The sequence below is a fragment of the Delphinapterus leucas genome, chromosome 2 (assembly GCF_059928025.1).
Source record: "Delphinapterus leucas isolate spDelLeu-1000000601 "Yukka" chromosome 2, BTC_Dleu_Yukka2, whole genome shotgun sequence".
Classification (NCBI taxonomy): Eukaryota; Metazoa; Chordata; class Mammalia; order Artiodactyla; family Monodontidae; genus Delphinapterus; species Delphinapterus leucas.
This window is the reverse complement of record NC_143130.1, coordinates 13,796,124-13,818,610: the sequence shown is the minus strand read 5'-3', so window position 1 is coordinate 13,818,610 and position 22,487 is coordinate 13,796,124. Positions and strand designations below refer to the sequence as shown.

Below are 22,487 nucleotides of genomic sequence, written 5' to 3'. Positions count from 1 at the left end.
TGGGTCAGCGCGGTGGCCGGAGCAGGCGGGGAAAAAGGGACCCCGACGCCCCCTCGGCTCCCGGGCCGGCCTTCAGCCCGCTCGGTTGTCCCCTGCCTTCCCCCCCCCCCCAAGCCTGCCAGTCCCCAACCCCGCGCCAGCAGCCCCTGGACACTGACCCCTGTTTACAAACACAGCCTGGGGGCGGGGTGGGGCGGCCGGAACGCGGGCTGCCGGGGCGGGGGAGGCGGCCCGCTCCCGAGGACGCCCCCAGCAGAGAGGGACGAGGAGTTGGTGCGAGAGAGCGGGCCCGGCAGCTGGAAAGGACTGAACGCCTTGTTTTTGAAACTGTCAATTCCCTCAACCCCTATTGTGAGGGCTTCATGCAAAACATCTCAGGCCTTTTAAAGTAGGAGCTTGTGAGGCCGCCACAGTTTGAAAAGGAGCGAGAGAGGAGCGGGGGCCTAGGGCATGGGCAAAGAATGATAGCTGGGCCCCCCTCCTTTTTTTTTTCCAGCAAACGAGGGCCAAACAGGTAAGATGCAGCCCTCCCCCACCTCCTAGATCTGCCCTACGTCCCCACCCCCCAAGCTAGTTTGCAAAATGCCCTCTGGCCTCGGGAGCAAACCAAAACCAAAGCTAGCATTAAAAATAGCGCTTCCTTACAGGAAAGGGGAAAATCGTGGCGAAGGCCCGGGTGACCCGGAGGACTCCCTAAGGTGGAAGCCCTGTTCCTCCTTGCCAGTTTCCTGAGGTTAGTTGATGGGGGAGCCTTTAAATCCCCGCTCCCCCCGCCACGCCAGTTTGACTCTAGGAGCTCCCTTTTTCACATTCTTTTCAGCAGGAAGTATTTTCAAGGTGAAGCAAAACTCACCACATTTTCTGTCTTTTGTAGATGCTAATACTTTATTATTTTTTTAATGGTTGTGTTTTTGTTTTTGTTTTACCATAGAGGATTTTTGTTCTCTTTGAAAGAAAAAAAATGCTTTTGAGGAATTAGTCTACATCTCTTCCTGCATGCACACAAAACTAGCATTCTCATATCAGCAGAAACTTCCAATTCTAGTGACTGGAACTTTGAGGAATTTCTAGACCATTGAAAGTCACCCAGACATGGATAAGATAAAAGTCCACACACCAGCCCATCTAGTTTATGTTATTGCTGTTTAGTGGTGGCTCCTTGTTGTTGATTTTAAAATAAACAACCATTATTGAGTATACTCCACTGTAATCAAGTAAGCCAGTACAAAAGAATACCCACTTTAAAAAGTAAATAGTTGAGAAAGAGCAAGCTGCATTTGCTAAAAAAGGCAGATAACCTGACTGTGGAAGACAGAGTACACACATCTCTTAAAAAAATAATTAAATCTTCATTTCACAGTCTTATCAGGAAACTACTTTTACAGGAGACCAAAAATAACTTGTTTCCACAAAAAAGTCAGAAAAAGAGCCCTTTCCTGCATTTTTCTTACACCTATAAGTGCTGAGCTTTAGACACAGGAACTGGTGACCCTGGAACCATATAGTGCCTTTTAAAAAAATTCTCTCACCTGAAAACATTTAAATGTAAAAATGCAGTCTATCAATGGAGGTAACTTTTGTTTTTCTCTCAATAAGGCTTAACTTTTTGAACAAATGGGACATTTATAACATCTTAGAAAATCTAGATATTGTCATTAATCATAAACCAACCAAAATGAAGTAAACTGCACTAAGAATACAGCAGAATAGGAAAACAGCTAAGGGGCTCCCAGAAATTGAAAGAATACCTTGAATTTACAAGTTACTGAATACCGTTTGGTACACTTTCCTAACAGAAGCCCCAACTCAGGTTTTGCTGTGGTTGGCTGTCTTGTGGTAGTACTGTGGGGTGAAATTTGTGTTGACTATTTCATTTCTTTCCTTTTGATGGTATCACTCTGGAATGCCTCGGCCTCCATGCTGCTCATTCTTCAGTTCCTATAAACTGAAACTATTGATTCTCTGAGGGCTGGAGACCAAGTGTCAAAGCTGGAGGCCAATATTTTATGTCAAAAATTCCATAGGGTATATTTGTTTTAAATTGTGCTCATTCCATCTCACAGTCCTCCCACACCCAAGATCTGTAAGCTTCAAATATATTCTCAATTTATAATTTAGGCACAATGATTCCATAGCCAACAAGAAAAGTACTAGTCTAAATGTAGTAGTCATACTTTGAACTTTCTTGACTTAGCAGTAATTAAAGAGTAGAAATTACAGACGTCCAGTGTGTGTATGTCACACTTTTTACAGATTGATTTTGCAGGACAACTCACTGCACCCAAATTCTGTATTGCCTTCCAAAGAGGAAAGAACTGACTGAGAAGCCAATGGTTCAGCTTTCTGGAGTTTTAACTGTAACTTGTACCGGTCTTTGAAATTACACAAACATGAATTCAAGGATTACATCCCCCAATTTTTGCTTTGACCATATCTATCATCCCAATAAAAAAAAAAAAGATCCATTGAACCTACATCTGGCAACATTCAAGAAGGAAAGGAAGGGAGGCAGTTCAAAGCATCTGTTTACTCCATCCAAATGTATTTGGATGCAGGTACTCTCAGACTCTGTCCTTTACAATAAGAGTAAAACCACAGAGCATATACAACAATTAGGGCTGAGACCATCCAGATCTATCTGAAACATTTATAGACAAAAGGAAAATTTCAAAGGGAATAGGAATTAAAAGGTTAAGAAAAAAAAACTGAATTTCCATGAGAACTAGTGACTTAAATTCACACAGTAAACATTTCATTGATGTTTTGTTTTCTGATTTATGATCTATATATGCAACTTCTTAGGTTTAAGATGGCAAAGATCTGAGATATATAATTTGTCAGACTAGGGGAGGTGGACCCAAAATTATTAGGTTTAACTTTCATCAAAATAGCAAGTGATCTCTGCTTCACTTTCTTAAACCTGAAACTTTTTGCAATTGATTTGTAACAAGTGTGTAAAGTTTTGTTGTTATTTAGGAAGAAATCCACCAGTGTTTTGCACAGAACCTGACTGGCCTCATCACATGGTGTTACAACAAAACATTACACCCAATAAATGCATTTCTTTCAGGCAAAAACATTACAAGTGAAAAGGTCAACAAAACCATTCATTCCTGTTAACTGTTCTCCAATCTGGAATAAGTAGAAATGTATGGAACCAGGAATTTTAAACAGTGTTTTTAATTGAAAATAAAGCTAAAGCATGCTTTTCAACAGTGCAAATTTCCATAATTTTGATTTACTGCTTCCATCATCACAACATAGTACACCAGCATGGCCCTCACCAAGGGCTAGACCCTAACCATTTGCATGTTGAACTACTTTGATTTCAAGTGCAAATATAGATAGTCACCTCTGATTGTCACTTGCAGTAGAAACTCTCCTGCTCTATACACAGGATGGTCTGAAAATAGAAGTTTAGAGAGATGCAGAGAAAGCAAAAGGTAATAAAATCCAAGTGCCTGAGTTCTGGTACCAAAAAGCCCTGAACTAACTGTTATTTTTCATTTGGGGTATTCTTATACTTCTGACCCATTTTACTTTTCTCGGTCGCTTTTACTGCTTTGTCACTATAAAGAGACCATAACATATTCTGCTATTAAGAGAAATATTTTCATTGTTTTGCAAGTTTGAGGAGTCATGTTCAGACCACAAGGTAAGCAGGACAGTAGTAAGAGTCACCTAATTTAAAATTTTGGGTGAGAACACAAAAAAGGAATTTTCCAATCGCAAGGAGTGCCTGTAAAAGTAAAATCACACCCTTTACAAAAAAAAAAAAAGAAAAAAGACAATATTATATTTACTTTACTCAGTATATATGAGGCAGCTTTTACCAGCATTCAATCAGGACTCCCCAATATTTCCACTCAAAAAAAAAATAAGTGCAATGACTCTTGGAGAGGAAATGAGGGGAGAAAAAGATACCCCACAAACAAGAGCTCCAGTAGAGAACACTTTGGGCTTTCTTGCTACCTCACTGTGTAACCATGTAACCTAACAAACTTTCACTGAATTAACAGTTACACTTTCAGGTCTGAAATCTAGTGCATAAACTTAATGGCTCATTGTAATATTTATTATTCAACCTTTTGACATTTATTTGTAGCAGTTGAATTGAGGTACCAGGTGCATTATTAGCATTGAAACAGTAAAGTGTTCCAGCTCTACCGTAATAACTGAGTTTTACTTGAGTCTTTAGCCTGAAGTATAGTCTGTGGAATGTAAACCAACCCTTCTCCCACCCCGCCCCCACCCTACTCCAAAAAAAAAAAAAAAAACCCGCAATGGAAAAAAAAGTAATCCGATTTCTGTCTTCAAAATGCGATAAACCAGGACTCCAAAAGGGGTGTAACACATTAATGGACTTGTACAAACCATCCTGTGCAGTTTACAACAAAAGGAAGGGAATATGGTTCAAGAAAATATCTTCCAAAACACTTTTATGAATTAAATTTCCTGAATTTGTGACTAGGTGGAAGAGGTATTGCAGAACCGCCCAGCTGCCATTTCCATATAGGATGGGCCTTGTGAGGAGGTTGGGAATCCTTAGTGGTGTTTAAGGAATACGCTGGCCACAAATCCCCATCCTTCCCAATAATGAGTGATGGTGGACAAGGAAAATTTGCCATGAAATTAAATGGCCTTTTCACTGCTGATGCTACATTGCTGGCTACCTTTTTGCGTCTGTTTATAACTGTAAAATCATCCAGTGTTCCTTCATGTGTCTCAGTTTTACCTGTAGGACGAGGACTTCTAGCTGATTTCAGATTTGGTTTGACTGGAGGTGTCTGAAGTACAGGTCGCTTTCCCAGTACTAGTGTCCGGTAATTTTTTCTCACCCTGGCACCAAATTTATATTCCCCATCCTCAGGTTGTGGAGAACCTAAAGTGCATGAAAGGCCCTGACTCTGAGCCAGTGGACTTAAGGAAGGAGCTTCTTTTTCAGGGCAGGCAAAACCTTCCTTGGCTGTGGTTAACAAGGCGTCCTCCTCTTTACTTTCAGTCACACTGTAAAACTCACCCTTTGTATCATTGCACTCGCACTTTAGCTTATTTGTAATAAGGTCAGGTTCATATTCTTCATTAGCACTACTGTCTTCTACTTTGATTTTAATATTGTGCAGAAATGGCAATGTCTTGTCGCCTGTGTCAGTGCAGGGATTCTCGGCTTTAGTTGCTGCTGCTGCTGCATCCACCTCGGGATCAGTTGGCGAAGAGGGCAAATCCGTAGCAAATTCAGTGCAATGAGGGATTTTGGAATCTTTTTCTGAATTTGCTGCCACTCCCGAAGAATCATTACTTAAGAACCTAGCAGCTATTGTGTTGTTATCTGCACAGTATGTAGTAGGAGTTGCTTGTAGGCATTTCCTAGCCTCTCGGAGTATTCTTTGTTGTGGAAATGCATTGTTTGTCTTTGGGCTAGGTGAAGAGGCCCCCTCCGCCAGGCAGTTAATTGTCAGCTCAGTTCTCTTTACAGTACTGGGAATTTCAGAGTGTGGGAATGTAATCTCAGATACCCTATCGTTCCTTATCTCTGTGAAACAACTCCCCAGGCTGGCCGGGCAGTACACCGGAGACGCTTTGGGGGCCCAGCTCTGCAGATTCCACTCCTCGGGCGACTCCGCTTTGACACTACTCTTGAGGTCGGGAAGTCTGCCGGCATCCTCGAAAGCAGCGGGTTTGGTTGCAGCGGCGGCGGAGGCCAGATGGTACAAGAAGTTGGCCTGCGCCTGCACGCTGGGAGGCTTGCAGAAGCTGGTGCGCCTGAAACGGATGCTCTGCACTGACACTTGGCTGGAGCCGGAGCTGGAGTCCGACTCCGTGGACGAGTCCTCCTCCTCCGAGCTGACTTCACTGGAATCCGAGGCCCCACTGCCCCCCTCCTCCTCGTCCTCCTCCTCTTCCTCCTCCTCCTCCTCTCCCTCCTCCTCCTCTTCCTCCGAGGACACAGAGTTGCTGGAGCTAGACAAACTGGAGCCAAAATCTGAGTCGTTGGCTGCATGGTCCGAGTAGGAGCTGGACTCGGAGTCGCTGCTGCAACTCTCGGGAAAGCTGCCCAGATGGGGCTGCGGCCGGTGGTGATGAGGGGGGTGGTGATTCGGCTGCGGCTGCTGGGCCCTGTGGTGGTGGTGGTGATGGTGGTGGTGGTGATGGTGGTGGTGGTGGTGGTGGTGGTGGGGAGGCGGGCAGAAGCTGTTAACCAGGTGAAACCTCTCCAGGCAACTGGCCCCGGCGGCCGCCGCCGCCGCCGCCGCCGCCGCCGCGGCCGCCGCCTTGGCTTTGTAGGACCTGGGCAGCAGAAGCAGGCGGCGGGCGCCGGCGTGGGGCTCCAGCAGGCAGTCTTTGGCGCCCCCGCGCTTGCGCTTACACCGGTAGGTCAGGCTCACGGGGCCTCCGGCGCTCGCCGCCGCCTTGGGTTGGGGCCCGGCCGCCGACGCCTGGTAGTAGGCGGCGGCGGCGGCGGCGGCGGCGGCGGCCGCGGCCGCGGCGGCTGCGGCGGCGGCGGCGGCAGCCGGGTGCTTGCTGCACAGCAGGCTCCGAAAATAAGTAGGGTCCGAGTGGAAAGCGACGTAGTTTCCCTGGAGCGGGGCAGTTTCATAGTTTAGAGGGGGTTTGCAAGGCGAGCGCACGATTTCCGGGTAGTGCGAGCCCGGATATTTGCTAAAAATCTGAGGTAGATGGGCGGCTGGGCGCACGACGGCGGCGCCCGGGCGCGGGGACTGCGCGCTGATTGGCAGGGGCCGCGCGGCTCCACTCAGGCCCCGCCAAAGTTGGTGCTTGTCCTTCCAAAAACCCGGGCGGGGGCTGGCGGCGGCGGCGGCGGCGGCGCGCTCTGGCGGCGGCGCCTTTGTGGCCAGGGCCCGGCCGACCCTCCTGCGCTTGGTCTTGAGGACGCGCTCGGTTTTGCAGGAGGTGTAGAGCGCTTCCACGTCTTCCCGGGAGATGAGAGTGCATTTGGCGGCGTGGAAGGCGATGCTGTTGATTGCCTTGAGTTTCCGCAACTCCTCCAGATCGCAGTGGTGCTTTTTCACTTTCAGATGATCCATGCGCTTGTGCACGGTCGTCCTCGGGATGTTTTTCAGCAGATCCGTGAAGACTTGGGAGAGGGCAAACATTTGCTTTCCTTTAATGATGAGGTAGCCGAGCCTCACGCCATCCACCTCTTCAAAACCTGACTTCAGGTCTCCCATCTCGGGCACTAAACGATCCCCACCATTTGCAGTAAATATATACGTGACGCATACATACACATGTATGTATGTTAATCCTCCACCAGATGCTGCGTGTGTCTCAAGGCATCCTGCTAATAAAATAACAAAGACTGTTATTCCCGGCGAAGGGAGTGCCAAACTCTAGGCGAAATTATTGGGGGGAAAAAAAAAACTATGAAATTACACTGACTTGATTCTTGCTTTTTTTTTGGTTTTCGTTTTTTTAAAAAAGAGGGAAAAAACCATCCGGTTTCTGATCTGCCAGTGTGTTGGTCTAAGTCCCCGATGCAGATCAGTACCTGGGCCCCTCTATTCCTTCCTTCTCCATTGGAGCACTATGATAATGGAATGTGAAGGGAGAAAGAGAAAAGAAATGCAGCTGCTATTCCCGCCGCTGCTTTAGCTACAAATAAAATGACAGAGTGAAGTGAGCTCGTCCGGAGACACCTTCATCAATTAATTCCCCTAAAGCCAGCGCTGATTGGACACTCCTGACAGGTGATGCAATAAAAATTGATATTCCACCCCTTCCCCCCAAAATCTCCCACTAATTAGCATACCCTTATACTGCCACCTCCCCTCCCAAAGTAAATAATACAGTCGGTATATAAATCTTTCCATTAAACTATCGGAGCTCAGAAACAGGCTGACTCACAGACTTCATCAGAAGCAGTGTGTGTACGCTTTAAAAAAAAAAAAAAAGCCCTGTATATTCGCCTTTAAAGGAATATTGCCTATTTTTGCTTTATTTGCATTTTACCGCTATAGCTATTATCATTTCAAAGAAAAGCAGTTTTAAAACATTATCAAGCCTAAATACATATACCCCACCCCCTTGTCCTTTGGAAAATGGAGCTTAAGTGAAAACGTGCAGAATAGCCTGGTATTTCCCTTATGGGAGTGGAGCAAGGAGCCCGGCTGGGAGCTCCAAAGTTAAATCCGCGCGGTGAACCACCCCAGTACAGACTTACGTTTTGAATTTCTCTCGATTATCCTTGTTCCCCCCCCCCCCGCCCTAAAATGCCTTTTTACAACCAGAAACAAAGTTATTTGACCAAGGAAGCAGTTCAAGGCTCCAGCTCCGAAACACTGTAACAATTCAACTGGATTTTGGTTCTCTGCTGGGGGGTGGGGTGGGGAGGAGGTAGTTTCACGTCAGACCCATAACAAAGCATAGATAAGCCAGAAATGTGTACACTTTTCACAATTAACCAGGCTGGATTGGAGGCGGGATGGTCCTAGAGTCCCCAGCACAGCCTTAGCCAGGGTCCTGTTCACGACAGGTCAGAATTCCATGGAGCAGATTGCTTCTGTAGCAAAGAAAAGAAAATGTAAAACGCCCAAGGTGCTTCCATAGGTTTTAGGTAATAACGATGAAAAGAAAGTGTTGATGTGCGATGCAGACTATTTCAGTGGCCTGTGATGCTCTTGGTTGGTAGTTTAAATGAATCTTCCACAACTCCCAATTTTTTCCCCATGAAAGCCAAGCATCTGCTTAAAAAAAAATCACTTTGGATGAATATCAATATTGTTTAACCTCTTCTTAGTCAAATTAAAGTATTATTTTGGTGTCATTTTCAAGGATATCCAAAATATTGTCAAATGAGAGCAAAGGTCTTCCCAGTCGCATTACCACGATCCCAAGGCGGTTTGTTGGCTGCTTTGCAAAATTCAGCAAAATCTTAACTGTTCGGTGTTTGGAACTACAGCATAAATGCAACTCAGGCATTTATATGTTTCCTTGTTCTTCCAAAAATAGACACATCCGTGTGCTTAAAAGAATAAACGGATATTTCTGAGCCTGCAAGAAAAAAAATGTATAATAATTTCTTCCTTCACATTCAAAAGTTCCAGCTTCCCCTGCTCTGGTCTGGCTAGCACAAGCAGGTATGGCTCAAAGAGAGAGAGACACACAGAGAGAGAGAGAGAGATTAAAAACCGAGGAATCAGACATACAAAAAGGTAGTTTGCATGAAATGAAATCTCGGCCATAGTTCCCCACCCCCACCCTCATCTTCCTTGTAATTTCCCAGGAATTTTGAAGAGAATTGGGAATTTCAAGAAGTGCATCCGGAAATTAAGGAAGCCTATTTAAGAGAGCCTGTAACTCAGAGGTTGGGATTTGAAAAGTCAGCCCTGGACTACTGTTGCACTCAGCACAGATGTAATCGCCGCTCTTCAACTTAATCAATGTGTGTACAAACCACGATGTCTACTTCTTGCCTTTGAAATCTAAGGCTAGCATTTCCATCCAAGAAATCAGAGCTACAGCAAATTACATTTTTGTCCCTTGAATGAGAGAAGGATCATTGAATGGATCTCGTGATATTTCAGGCTTTAAACGTAACCGAGAGGCAGCAATGAACAATGCCTCGTCACAGCTAATACCATCCACCGAGTTGGCTTTCTTTTGCATCTGGATCTATCACACCGCGTTTTTCTCTTTCACTTTCGCAGGAGGCAAAATGGTAAAGGTTTAAGCAGAAAGCAAAGTTTCCAGGAAAAGCAGATGCTGGTGGTTTTTTTTAAGTATAATGACCAGAGTCTACTGCAAGCGACAATAAGGTCGTTTTAAAATTCCTCCTGATGCACTTATATACTGCCAGCCCTCTCCCTCCCACCCCACCCCGTCCAATTCCCCTCCCCCAGCTTTAAGATTTCCACCAAAGAGTCAAACAGCCAAGAAATAGTAAACTCAAAAAAAGCCTCTGAGAAGACATTACAAAAGGTTGGCTAGAGCATTCTTTTTTTTTTTTTTTGGCCAGGTAGTTCTAGTTGTTCTCAATTCCTATTTAGATTTACACACACACACACACACACACACACACACACTCCTATTCCTCCTGCACAAGGCAACATGACTTAGTAACCATTTCAAAATCACCTTTTCCTCTCCTTCCTCCCCTTCCACCTTTAAAATACTGGCAATATGGGTGGTTTTTTAAACTAACAGAATAGTATTTTTTAAACTAAAGTTACAATCTGTTGGGTCAAAAGGAGAAAAATAAAGGCCAAAAGATTTGGGAAGTGGGTCTATGTATACAATTTATGCGAATATCTTTGTATGTGCACTCAGGTACCTTCACACTTATACATTTTTAATACTCCTATTACACATATTTCTTCTTGTCTAATACATTCTTTTGTTCCTTTAACTTCCCCATCGGGGTGTGTGTGTGTGTGTGTGTGTGTGTGTGTGTGTGTGTGTGAAGGCGTGAGCGCGCGCGCGCGCTCACGCCTTCACACACACACACACAGAGAGTGTGACAGACAGCTTTCTTGTGGCCATCAGGACACGTTGTATATCCGGGGTCTTCTCCAGGCACATTGGGGGTCGATCCCGATAAAAAGATCTAGCAGAGGCCCCTGAGCGCTCACACATGAAAGGCAGGGGACTTTAAGATGGATTTGCATGCACACAGGGGATTTCGATCAATAGCTACCAACATTTATGGCTTAGATTATTAATGTGAAAGCTGGCCAAAAGAATGGGGATGAAAAATTAAAGGTGTCTGTTATCAATTATGCTTAAAGTTATGCAATAATTTACTTACTTTGCCTGGATGTGCAGATCCAGATGTATAAAGTACTATTCTTCAAAAGCCAGGGGGTTTCTTTGATAAATATGTTGACCATGTCAGCCGCTTCTACAATCAAAGATGAACCCAATTCAGATGATGGACTGTATTCAAATTCTTTTTAAAGAAAGGATATATCAACTTCTATGTTTCTCAAACACATATACCTATGTGGGTGGATACGCCCAAATTAACATTTATGTGTATATCCATCTCTGAGGGTCCAGGGGATTACTTAACTGAGAATTTAGGCATATATATGATATGCATTGAGTTTGTTAATTAAATGCGATTATTTAGTCAGTGAGGAATGCATAACCTACACACTATCATAAAAAGTGTTTTAGCTTTGAAAACAAAGCTGCTTGCTAGAGGAAAATCCTCTGTGGCAAATACAGACAGAAATACATAAATGTCCACTTACTTCTGCATTTATTGTAAAAAATCAGCACTTTCAGTTTTTAAAGTGATGGGCTATGAAAACATGAACATATTTGTCTTTACTTATCCTGTGCTGATGTGCTACATTTATCTTCAAATGTTCTATTTTGATTTATTTTCACTGTATTTTATGTTTAAATACCATTGCAATTCAGTCTGACCTCTTTCCTCTGGAGCGAAGTAATGCACACGGCATTTACAGTCTTTTAAATGGTTAGCTGGGAAATGCAATAGCAATTTGCAGAAGTAGTTTACTAATGGGGAAAGTTCTTTTGAAAACCTGAAGGAAAACCTAAGAGTACTTTTGCATTTCTACACTACAATGTCATATAATTAAAGTACTGAAGAGCATTAAAATAATCCTTTCCCTTCCCAGCCTTCACCCATACATACATAATTTAAATGAGGATCGCCCCCCCCTCCCAACCCCACCACCATCACCTAACTCTTCACCATATACATTTGTTTTAGTGATTGCTGGCACATTTTGTTCAAAATGAATTCAGACAGAAAAGACTAAGGAACATCACAAAGGCCTCAACAATGTAAGTATACTGGTTAGAAGAATAAAAGAAGTCCCTTGTACTGTTAGCCAAAAGTAACTATAATACTTACAACATAACAAAGTCTAAAATAATAATAATTTAAAGTCTTATATGGCTGAATTAATTGAGGATATAGGACAATAAAATCTTGTGTGAGAGTCAACAGTTCCTTACCTAAATTTATGTCATATCACATGTCCTCTGCTTTTGGGGAGAGGAAAATGAGAACGGAGGAGGAGGAAATGGCTAAATTAAGGAACAACTTAAATTATAACTCAGTACATTTTCTTTAATATTTTTCTTTTTTGTCTCATCCAAACAAATCAGGGCAAGTCTCCAAAAGGGCCCATCCTTCTCTTCTTAGGCATTTAAAAATTCTGTTTTTAACAGAAGTTTGGGACACAGAGTATATGCCATGTTGTCTACTGACCCATAATCAAAATGCAGTGACCTTCTACCCTTTTTTGCCCCCTGACCCATCTTGAATTCAATGCAGCCTTTATAAATTTGCAAATCCTTGGAGGTAAAGGGGGTTTTGTGAGGCTTTGTTCTGAAAAAGCCCTAAGAGTGTGCTTTCTAAATTAGACAAAGGTAAAGCAACAAACCCTAGTGGACAAGATTTTATACAGGTGAGCAATAGGCAACTCTTCAGGTAACACATATTGCAAGCTAAAAAGCAGTTATAAACATGGGAGACAAGAAGGTTATAGATTGTGTCAAATTAGAGTGTGGTACAAATCACTTTCACGATGTTAAGAAATGGTTAGGCCACAATCTTCCTGCTCTCCTCATCTCAAGGGCTGTGGGGGACCCTAGTGACCATGGAAGGAATGGGGGGGGAGGGTAGTAAAGAGAGAGGGGAGGGAGGATGGCAGGGAAAAAAAGAAAGGAGCAGGACCTGATCTGAATCTACAGGCACATTCCCTTATCTTTCCTGCTATCAGCCAGTTTAAAGGACACCATAATTATGATGGTGATAAAACAATGCCTGCTTATGTGTGCTGAATAAATAATGTTTACAGCTCAAGAATCTTTTAATTCCAATTAAATGCCATCAAAGAAAAGCCACTTTTCCTACTGCAACGCCTTTCCCCCAATTATCTTGTTTTGTTGCAATATTTTCCTATGAGACACCAGGGCCTCTCACAATTGATCCTGAATGTAGAAAAAAAAATCTGAGAAAGTAGTGTTCAATGTTGGTGTATCAAATAATACACAAACCTCAAGACCCACAATTTATTTGGATTACCCCAATTTTTGTTTATTTCCCATCAGGGCCAAACGTGTAGAAACCTAAGTGATGACACTCAGTGTTGAGGCCTACCTATGGGCTGCTGAAGCCATACTGAAATTCTGAGCACCCATGAGGGGAGAAGGGAAAGATAAGGCATGTGGGGCCTGATGGTCTCTGGAAAGGGAATCCTCTGGTTCTGTTCCCCTGGCTTCAGCCCAAATCCTTCTAGGAGCACTGGAGCCAATCACTGTCTTCCACTGCTGCAGCTACTGGGCGCACACAAAAAAGCGGGAGATCAAAAAACCCCAAGTTCACATTTATGGATACACAAGGATCATTTCGTATTCATGACTTCAACAAATCACATCATAATCAGATTTAAACAGGGTTTGGGCAGGAATGCCCACCAGGCTGGACACTAAACTCTGACATGTATCACACGCTAACCAGAAAAGTCACTTGCTAAGTTTTGGAATCATAGAGTTAAAATTGTCTTTCAACTTTAAAAATCTCACTTTTTGCTTTTGAGGCCAATTTTTACACTAATTCATTTCAAGCAAGCGCCCCTCTTTAAGTCATTCCGCAACGTTATAATTCAAATTTCTCTTTGCTTCCTTTCTCAGTTCCAGTAGTGTTTTGAAAAAACACATGGCATAACAAACGTTATGGAAAACCCACTCGTTCCGTTAAATGTCCGTACAAACCTGCCTTGTTACTCCATCTGTCTAAGCAGCACATTGCTAAGAAGAAACTTACACACACACACACTTTCCTCGAAGAAATATCTAATATTTCTTGGCAAATTCTATTTGGTGATGTGGTACAAAAATACACTGGTAAAAAATTTCAAGGGATACATAAGTTTTCTGGATACTTGCGGGCCCCTTTCCTTTTGAAAGTTTAGAGCTCCAATACCGTCAGTTCTACTGGCAGAATTAGGATGGACTTAGAGGGTCCTAAACGTGACCGATTCACTAAGGCGGGGGGCTACAGCTTGCAGCAACGTGCTCGGCAACTTAATCCTACGCTAAAAGAGGGCAGAGAACGAAAAAGAATGGAATACAAACTCTCCCGACATTCGTAGTTACTTTCAAGGTGGATTGTGTATTTTAAGGCTGATGGGAACGTCTGGTTTTGGGAGCAAAAAGAAGAGAAGGTAAGTGTTTGTCCTTGTATCCACCAGTTCGTAGAGAAACAATGAAAGAACAAAGGGAACCACTTCTCCATCTGAACATTTTCTGAATATCCCTCCGTTTCAAGCCAGAAAGCTTGCGAGAGGATTCGCTTTACTCTACCGTGAGCAGTTGTTGCTAGGTTTGCTGAACTAAGAAAGAGAAAGAAGTTGATCGGCAGTGTAAATATAGACTAAATAATAATAATAAAGGCTCGCTGTGGCTAATCTCCACAGCTCCAGTCGCAACAATTTAGAGCAGAAGTTGCTAAATGCAGGAAGGGAAAGCCCAAGGAAGAACCTTTACAGATTTCAAACTCAGTCACTTAAATAGCCTTACTTGCTTTTTGAAATGATTTCTGCGCACAAAATATGTAGGTTACTGTCTATGGGAAAAAAGAGCGGCATACTGTTTAGGTCGAAAAATGTTCTCTATTGCTATGTGGAAAAAAATTTTTCTAAAGGAAAGGGGATTCAAGAATTGACACTACTGTTTACTGATAGAAGAAACGGCAGCAGCGGTGGCTGGGAAAGGAGAGAGAGTCGTATTTAAATGTGTTTGCTTTTGGGTATGGTGGTTATCGGCAAGTCTGCCTTTGTGGGTCTGTGTGGCTGAATGAGTAAGTGACCGAGTGCAGTCGGCATTATATAAATGGATCGGTGTGTGGGGGCAGCCCCCACAGCCGACGAGCACGTGAAACACACATTTTTTTACTGCCCCCCAAGCGGCGACCAAGCCCTCCTCCACCCCACCCCCAAATCCGTATATTACCTGCCCAGTTACAGTGACACATGTTTATGTTTATAGTCCTGGTTTGTAGTAGTGTCAAGAGCCGCAGCAAGAGAAGGGGGAGGAGAGAAGAGAGGGAGGAGTAAATGCAACCACCCCCACTTGTTGTTAAAGCAAATTTACTGCGTTATTGCAAGCCCGGTACGGGGGGCTGGGAAGTGAGTTGAGAGGAAGGGTAGAGTTGGGTAGTGTGTTGGTGGTGGAAGGGGGGGTGGGGTTAGGAGATACGGGATAGAGCTCCTCTGCTCCAGCGGCCCGGGAAAAGCAGCGCGGTCAATAGGGGAGCATGCTGGCGCGGTCGAAAACAAAAAGGTTTCTCCTGCTCGCTGCGTTCACGTGGGGGGGATCTGCACGCAGGGCTCCAGGGCCCTGACCTCTGACCCCGGCTCCTCTCCGCGCTCTCCCGGTGCCGCGCGGCCACTTTTTACCCAGGATCCCTCGCGCGGGCCGCGCTCGTGCCGAGCTCGAGTCCTTCTTAATCCTCCATTCCCCGATTTCCATCCCCTCCCCCTCCCGCCGCCAGCCCCGGGGGAGGATTCTCCGGCAGGGAACCCCTGCCCCACCCCCACCCCGAGAGCCCAGGCCTAGGCGGCCGCAGTCTGACCGGGTGGGGCGGGGAGTGCAGAGCCGGCCTCCCCTGCCGGGCCGGGCCTGCGGAGGAGGGGAGGGAAGGGGAGGGGGAAGGGGGGAGGGGATCTGAGAGGAGGGGGCCCGGAGGCCCGGCCCCGCTGCCCTGCGGCGGCCTGGACCTGTTGACTGCTATTGGTCCACCTCGTCCTGCGCCCTCTCTGCCCGCCGCAGTCCCGGTACTTCTGCGGAAACGTGGGGAGGAAATAAGGATGGTGTTCTCTCCGCCTCCCTCCAACTTTAGTTTTTTCTTAGGGGATGAGAAAGCAAAGTAATCTCATCCGCTGCGCCATCCTTTCTCATAAAGTACCGTCATGCGCGGGCCCGCCGCCCTCCCGGCCCCCGCTATTTAAAACCTTCTCTCTTTCCCAGACTAGCTCCCCTGCCCGGAGCCCGAGGGCCCTCGACGCCCCCGCTGCGCCTCCCCCCGCCTGGCCTGGCTTCGTCTCCAGCGAATTGTGTTGCTTTTCTTCCCTAGAAGCTTACTCGTCCACGTTCCACTTTTTTACCATCCCAGGAGGCGTAAGATAAAACCTCTGATTTGCTGCGTGCTGCCGGACACATTCTCTGCCCTCTCATCAAAATGTACTTGATGGAGAGTTTAAAATAACAATATTTAAAGGAGGAAATAAAAAGAGAAGAGAGTTCTTTTGCCAGGTTAGACGACATAAATGCGTTAAAATTAAAAAAAAAAAGACGTATTTAGAGTTAAAGGTTTTATGGGATTTGCTGTAGTTCCTTCTAGGTTTTGGATTTCCTGGGGGAATCTTTTCCAGAGGGAAATAGCAAATGGAAATTAAGGTGGAAGTGAGACATCTCAACCACTTCCGAAAATAAAGGAGAAATTTAGAAAATATATTAATAGCGGGAAGGCGGCCGCAGCGAAAGCTGGAGTCGCCGAAGGCAGCGCCTCGGTGTCTCAGTCGGAGAAAGGAGGGACAGCCCGGGGACGGGAAAGAGGCGCGCGGCGGCGGGGCGAGCGGCGGGCCGGGCCGCAGCGCTCGGGAGGAAGGCTGAGGCCGGCAGTGGGAGCGCGAAACCGCGGGCGGGGAGGGCCGCGGTGGGCGGGGGCGGCCGGGCGCGCGGCCGGCGCCGCCGAGGAAGCGGGAGCCGGGTCCCGCTCGCCCGGACGCCCCCATTGTTCGGCCCTCGTGCGGCAGTTCGCCGAGCGCGTCCTTCCCGAAGGAGGGGTCCCCCGGCCCGACTCGGCCCCCACCCCCACCTCCCCGAACTGCAACGCTTGGGCCGGGTCGGGTCGGCGCGGCAAGTTTTATGATCAGTGTCGGCCGGCGAGGGTTTCCCAACTCCAGACCGCGTAGGAAGGAGGCTTTACAACGTGCCGCTAAATTGGAGGAAGCTGGGCAAGGCTGCGACTCACACACGAAAAGAAGAGGGAAAGCAGCATAGATATGTTTGCAAAGTGATAAGTAGATAGAGACAAATGTGGGCGATTTTTTTTTCTGGATCTGGAAAGTTAGAGCCCATCATATCCTATTTTAAATCTCTTTAAATGTATGGATTCGAAAATGAATGTCGGGATTCAAAGGAGTTCGGAAAAGCACGTTTCGCTGTCTCTATTTGTTATTATTCAGCTCTTTGTTGTATACAAGGAGTCTAATTTTAAAAGGCTGGGTTGAGCTACCCCTAACAAAAACAGGATTGGTTTCTTAACGTGAAATGCATTTTCAAAATAACAGTGAAATTCAAAAGGGAAAAACGTGTCATTAGCTTTTATACCACGTTTTAGAAAGAAATAATTGTAAGCAACCTACGAAACTCTGCCTGTTTTCCTTTGTGAGGCATGTGGAAAAAATATTTCTGGCAAGCATCACAGTTTTAAAAAATGAAGATTTCCAACAAGTGCTCGCGAATCTTGAAGACAAGACCAAAGTCATCGTGCGTGAAAACTCATGAAGAAATAATTTCAGTCCTTTTGCCCAAACCTTACTAGGGCAAGACAGTAATTTCGACTTAGATTGATAATAGACTTTGCGGAAATTCCTTCTAAAATGCCCATTACTAGTCTGTGTATTATACAGCACTGGTTTCCCAAGGTGGATTTTTAAAAACCAATTAGAATTGATCTCTAGTGGAATATTATATTTACACGTCATCTTGAAAACATCATTTGACGAGAGTTTTGAATTACCAGAAAGAAGTTAACAGATGATGTTCATAAACAGCCTCTGTTTGAAAAGAACCCTTAAGAGTCAGTTAAAGGTAGTGGTGGTTGTGATTTTGCATTTGAAATGCTATAGAAGTGGTTTGCATTTTAACACTTTCATTTTGCGGATCTTCCTAAACTTGCATTTCCTCACGGAAATCATTCAGTTATTTCGAGATATAGGGAGAAATTTTTATATAAGAAATCATTTGAGGTGTAACTATGGAAAGGTTTGAACGGAAAAAAAATTGGTGTTGAAATTAGATATTCTCAATCTGTTCATTCCTCCCACACTCATCCTCCCATCGTCCCCCTCCCCAACTACTTGGATTCAATTTACATTTTTTATTTATAAGTCCTTGGATGTTTAGAATAGCTTTATAAGTTTATCTGCTATGTAGTTGATTGCAGAAGGTGAATCTTTTTACATCTTTTAGTGTTTCAGGCATTTGGGGGTTTTATTTAAATAAAAAAAAATATGTTGCAAGTCATGATATACTTGTGAGAAAAACAACAAATGGGCGGAAAAAAAGGGCATGAATGGGGGTGGGGATGGAGAGGGACAAGAAGCGTTCCAGGTCAGTCTTTGTAATATCTTTCTTTAGTTTTCTGTCATTATATTTTCCACTTCTGCTTGCATCAAAGATCATTGCTTTTTAAATTGGGGTAAATTGCCACCATATAAAAATTACCTACAGTTTGGCTGTTACGCGCCACAGTAAAGACTGACAAAAAGTGATCGGAGGCTTGTGTGTTTAATTCGCCAGGAATGTTAAGCTTCATAAGATGCACCCTATGGGGCCATGGTGGTATTTGGCACTGTTACTGTACAATTCCAAGAGGTAAGTATACACATTATAGATTTTAAAAATCTAAGATGTACTAGGCAAACAGTTTATTGATTGAAGAAATAAAAAAATGAATTTGTCAACCTCATTCTTTCTGGGACACAATGCAGTTAATTAACATATTCTAGGGCTTGTTTCTGGATTTGGTAAGCAGTGGCCCCTTTCAGAGAGGAAAACATTTAAATCTTAAAAAGTAGTCTTCTTTGGTCCAAATAGTATTTAGCAATTCAGTTTAATTTCTGATTCTTCTTTTTTTTCAGTCCAAGATATGTTTCATTTCTTGCAAGGTTCTCTTCCATTTCAAAAACTGATTTTCCTCTTTTCCATGTCCAGAATCTTTTCACTTGGATAACCTTATTGTATCCTATAAACAGACACTTAAATATGTCACTTTAATCACACTTTAATTATAACAGAAATGCAAATCTTCAGTGTCAGTAAAAAAATGGGAACATGGACCTTACACTCCTGCCCTTACATTATATTGATGATACTCTGAAAAGTCTAAAGTGTAACACCTTTAAGTATTATTGCATCATGGAAAAAAATAGCCCAGCTCTGAAATGTTATTGAGGTTTGTGTAACGCCTAGAGGATCTAAAGGCATCTTTTAGATATTATTTTTCTGTTGGTAATTACACGGTGTTTTACCCAAAAATGTAAATATAACCAAGGCATATCAATTTTATAGCAAAAGGCGTGGCTCTGAAGCCAAACACAGGATTAACCAAACTAAACCCTTTAAAGTAAATATTAGGCCTTGATTCTTAAAAAGATTTTAAAATTTAAATTACATACAATTTAAATTTCAGAATTACCTAACTAAACTTTTTAACAATTAAGTGTATGTAACAATAATATTAATTATGATTGATTCTAAGTTAGAGTCTGTTTTGTAAGAAAATGACTTTTACATGGAGAGGTGGTTAACATTTGAGGGCTATTTAAATACAGACAATTCTAAATTACCCGGTAAATAAAAACTCTTCACCTATATTAATTTCAACTATTGAAAATCTTTAAAGCCAATTTATCTGAAAATTTCCTAATCATTACTTAGAAATTTTAGTTCAGGTGTACATACAAAATAAAGCCTTGCTTTACTCTGAAGAATAAAGCTCAGACAGCAATTAACTTTTAAACACCAATACTGTACATTAAATGAATATTGTGGGCCTACTACGTGCAGGACACTTGCTAGGCGGTATGGTGAGTTTAAAAAAATCACCTAGTAAGATTAATATGCTTCGTTAAATGGAATTTTCCAAAAGCCATTAACGGAATATCAACTGAAAATATAATTGAAATGAATACCTTTTAATGAAATTTCTGATCGTGCTCCATGATATAGGTGCCATGCATGGGTTTGTACCTATAAAGACACAATACTCACTTATTGTGAGATAAATAACAAAACTAGTATCATAAATACCTCAATATTTTAATCATACTAGTATAAACATATGGCTCATAAACTTTTCATGTAAAAGGTAAGAAACCTTGGATACCAAATGAGCAAAACAAAATTTTATTCAGAGATTCCTTTAAAAGAGGGCATATCTTAAAGTTTGTGCAGATCATAAGGAATTGCCTTATTGCTTTTTCCAACTAATTTATTTAGAAAGAAAATTATAGTTTCTGATGAGGTTTAGTAGATGAATGAATTCTGATAATTGCTTTTTGTTTAAAAACCTAGGTATCAGAGCCAGTACAGAATTTTAAACACTTTATGGAAGTTAAGAATCTGAGTTAAGGAAAGTGCATCTAGTCTTAACATTATAGAAATATACCTCAATTTCTATACCTCATTAAAGAAATATACTTCAACAATGGGTATAATAGACTAAACATAACAGGCAAATAGCAGAAGGCAAATAAAACTTCAATTTAAAAAGGAGACAAATATAAGCAATACTAACCTAGGAACCAAGTTTGGTTTTAAATATTTCGTTCATAAGTATCTACTAATGTAAATGATTATGGAAAAGCAAATCTAAAAATTTGGTGCCCAGGATGAGGAATAAAGAAAATTATAAGAAGATATATTACCCATACAGGAAGAAAATATAGTTTCCCATTATAGTAGGGTTAGAGGTTACATCATAAAATACTTTACTTGAGTTTTTTGTGGTTTGCCTCAGATGATTAGTTCAGAGAAACAGATGAGCCATTACTGAGTTAGCTGCTGTTGTTATGTGAAGAAGTATACTGGGACCACAGGCTTTTGTTTTATTCTACAGGTACTAGGTGTACTTTTTCAAAGAATATTTTGAGAATGTGGAATCAGATTTAAAGGATAACATTATTTTAAGATTGAAATTGTACTTTTCTATGAAGTTATTCTATAAATCCCATGAACTTTTTTCTTTTTTTTTTAACATTACCATGTGTTGTTAAAAACTTGCTCGAACTTCAACGATTCTGGCACTTTATAAGTTGTATCCATTCTGAGTTATGAGAATTAGCATAATCAGCCAATCATACACATACATATCGCACAAAGGACAAATATAACTTGCTCACTGCTGTATTTCCTGTATCTAGTAAATGTTCCCTGGCTCACAGTAAATGTTCCATAAATATTTACTGAATGAATAATTAATTGTATCTCTGAACTATTTTGTAATGTCTGTTATTCTTATCACCTAATATTTTTTAGAAATATATTAAATATCATACTTCTGATATATAACATAAGAAAAAGTTCTATATCTGGTACATGAGTTAAAATTAGAATGACCTATTTAGCTCATTATGTTTTTTCTTACAGTTTTCATAACATTTAATATGTTAAATATCAGTTTTAAATAATTTGACTTTTATTTTGTCAACATTTATATGTACATCTTTAATAAAATTTCTTCTTCAGATACTATTATTTATATATAGGCCTGTTCTTAAGAAATAGTGTATTTTCTCTATTTTTCTAAATTTCAAAAATATATTACAAATGATGAACTTTTTTGTTTTGTTTTGGAAACAGTAAGCGTTTACCTACATTTCTTCTATTAAGTGTTACAGGATAGGGTAAAGTACCCATCTTTCTTTACATACAAATTAATTCCATCACAAGAACTAAGCTCCAATGCATTAAAAATAAAATGAATGTATTTTAAAATAATTTATTTCATTAAGGTTCGACTGCAGTGTTTAGCAAGGGAAATTTCACATTAATTTTAACTAAAAATTACTCTTCATTAAGAGTGTGAACCTGATCAGGAATTGGATGTTGAACTGGTATCCCTTGTAAAGGGGTAAAGATAAGATATACAGTAGAGATACACAAAACAATATAGATTTGTTTGAACACGGTTTTAGTTTTAAAAATATTAGTGGTATTTTAAGAACATCATTATTATATGTTTGGAAATTTATTATTACCATACCCTCCAAAAGAAGTTGCATTTTATAAGTATGTAATCTTGTAGTCACCTTTTTAAAATGCACTAATATAACTAAATTCTCATTCTTTGGTCTCTTTAGTGTACATTTTTCCCCTATCTTACACTTCTAGATTTGCATTACTGTAGCCATCTCACTTCGCTTTTAGAATGTTTGAATATATTTGCTGATATATGCTTGCGTTGTAGTGTATCTATTATAATTCTTAGATTTCTAGCAATTAATTTGCAATAGAAAAAGCAGCCATGCCACCAATTTTTTTTTTTTCTTTATGAGAACACTTGGAATGCTTTTAGAACTTAAACCATTATCTTTTGGTGACTGACTAGGAGAGCTTGGATTCCTTCATCTTTTAGCATTTTATATAACTGCATTTCCCAGATCCCCACATTATATTGCTAATTCCTGATAAACAGTCATTTTGTACCTGTAAGGTATTTATCAAAGTCATGAATTCGCCTTGTAACTATGCTTGTC

The 22,487-nt window shown here is 42.1% G+C and overlaps 1 protein-coding gene across 1 annotated transcript; it reads right to left on the bottom strand.

Annotated features, from left to right (window-relative positions):
- Positions 1–563: 563 nt before the first annotated feature.
- On the bottom strand, positions 564–7,213 carry SKIDA1 (SKI/DACH domain containing 1). Its single transcript, XM_022580467.3, has one exon. The coding sequence runs from the start codon at positions 7,188–7,190 to the stop codon at positions 4,440–4,442; it is 2,751 nt and encodes a 916-aa protein (XP_022436175.1). The 5' UTR covers positions 7,191–7,213; the 3' UTR covers positions 564–4,439.
- Between the last annotated feature and the right edge of the window lie 15,274 nt (positions 7,214–22,487).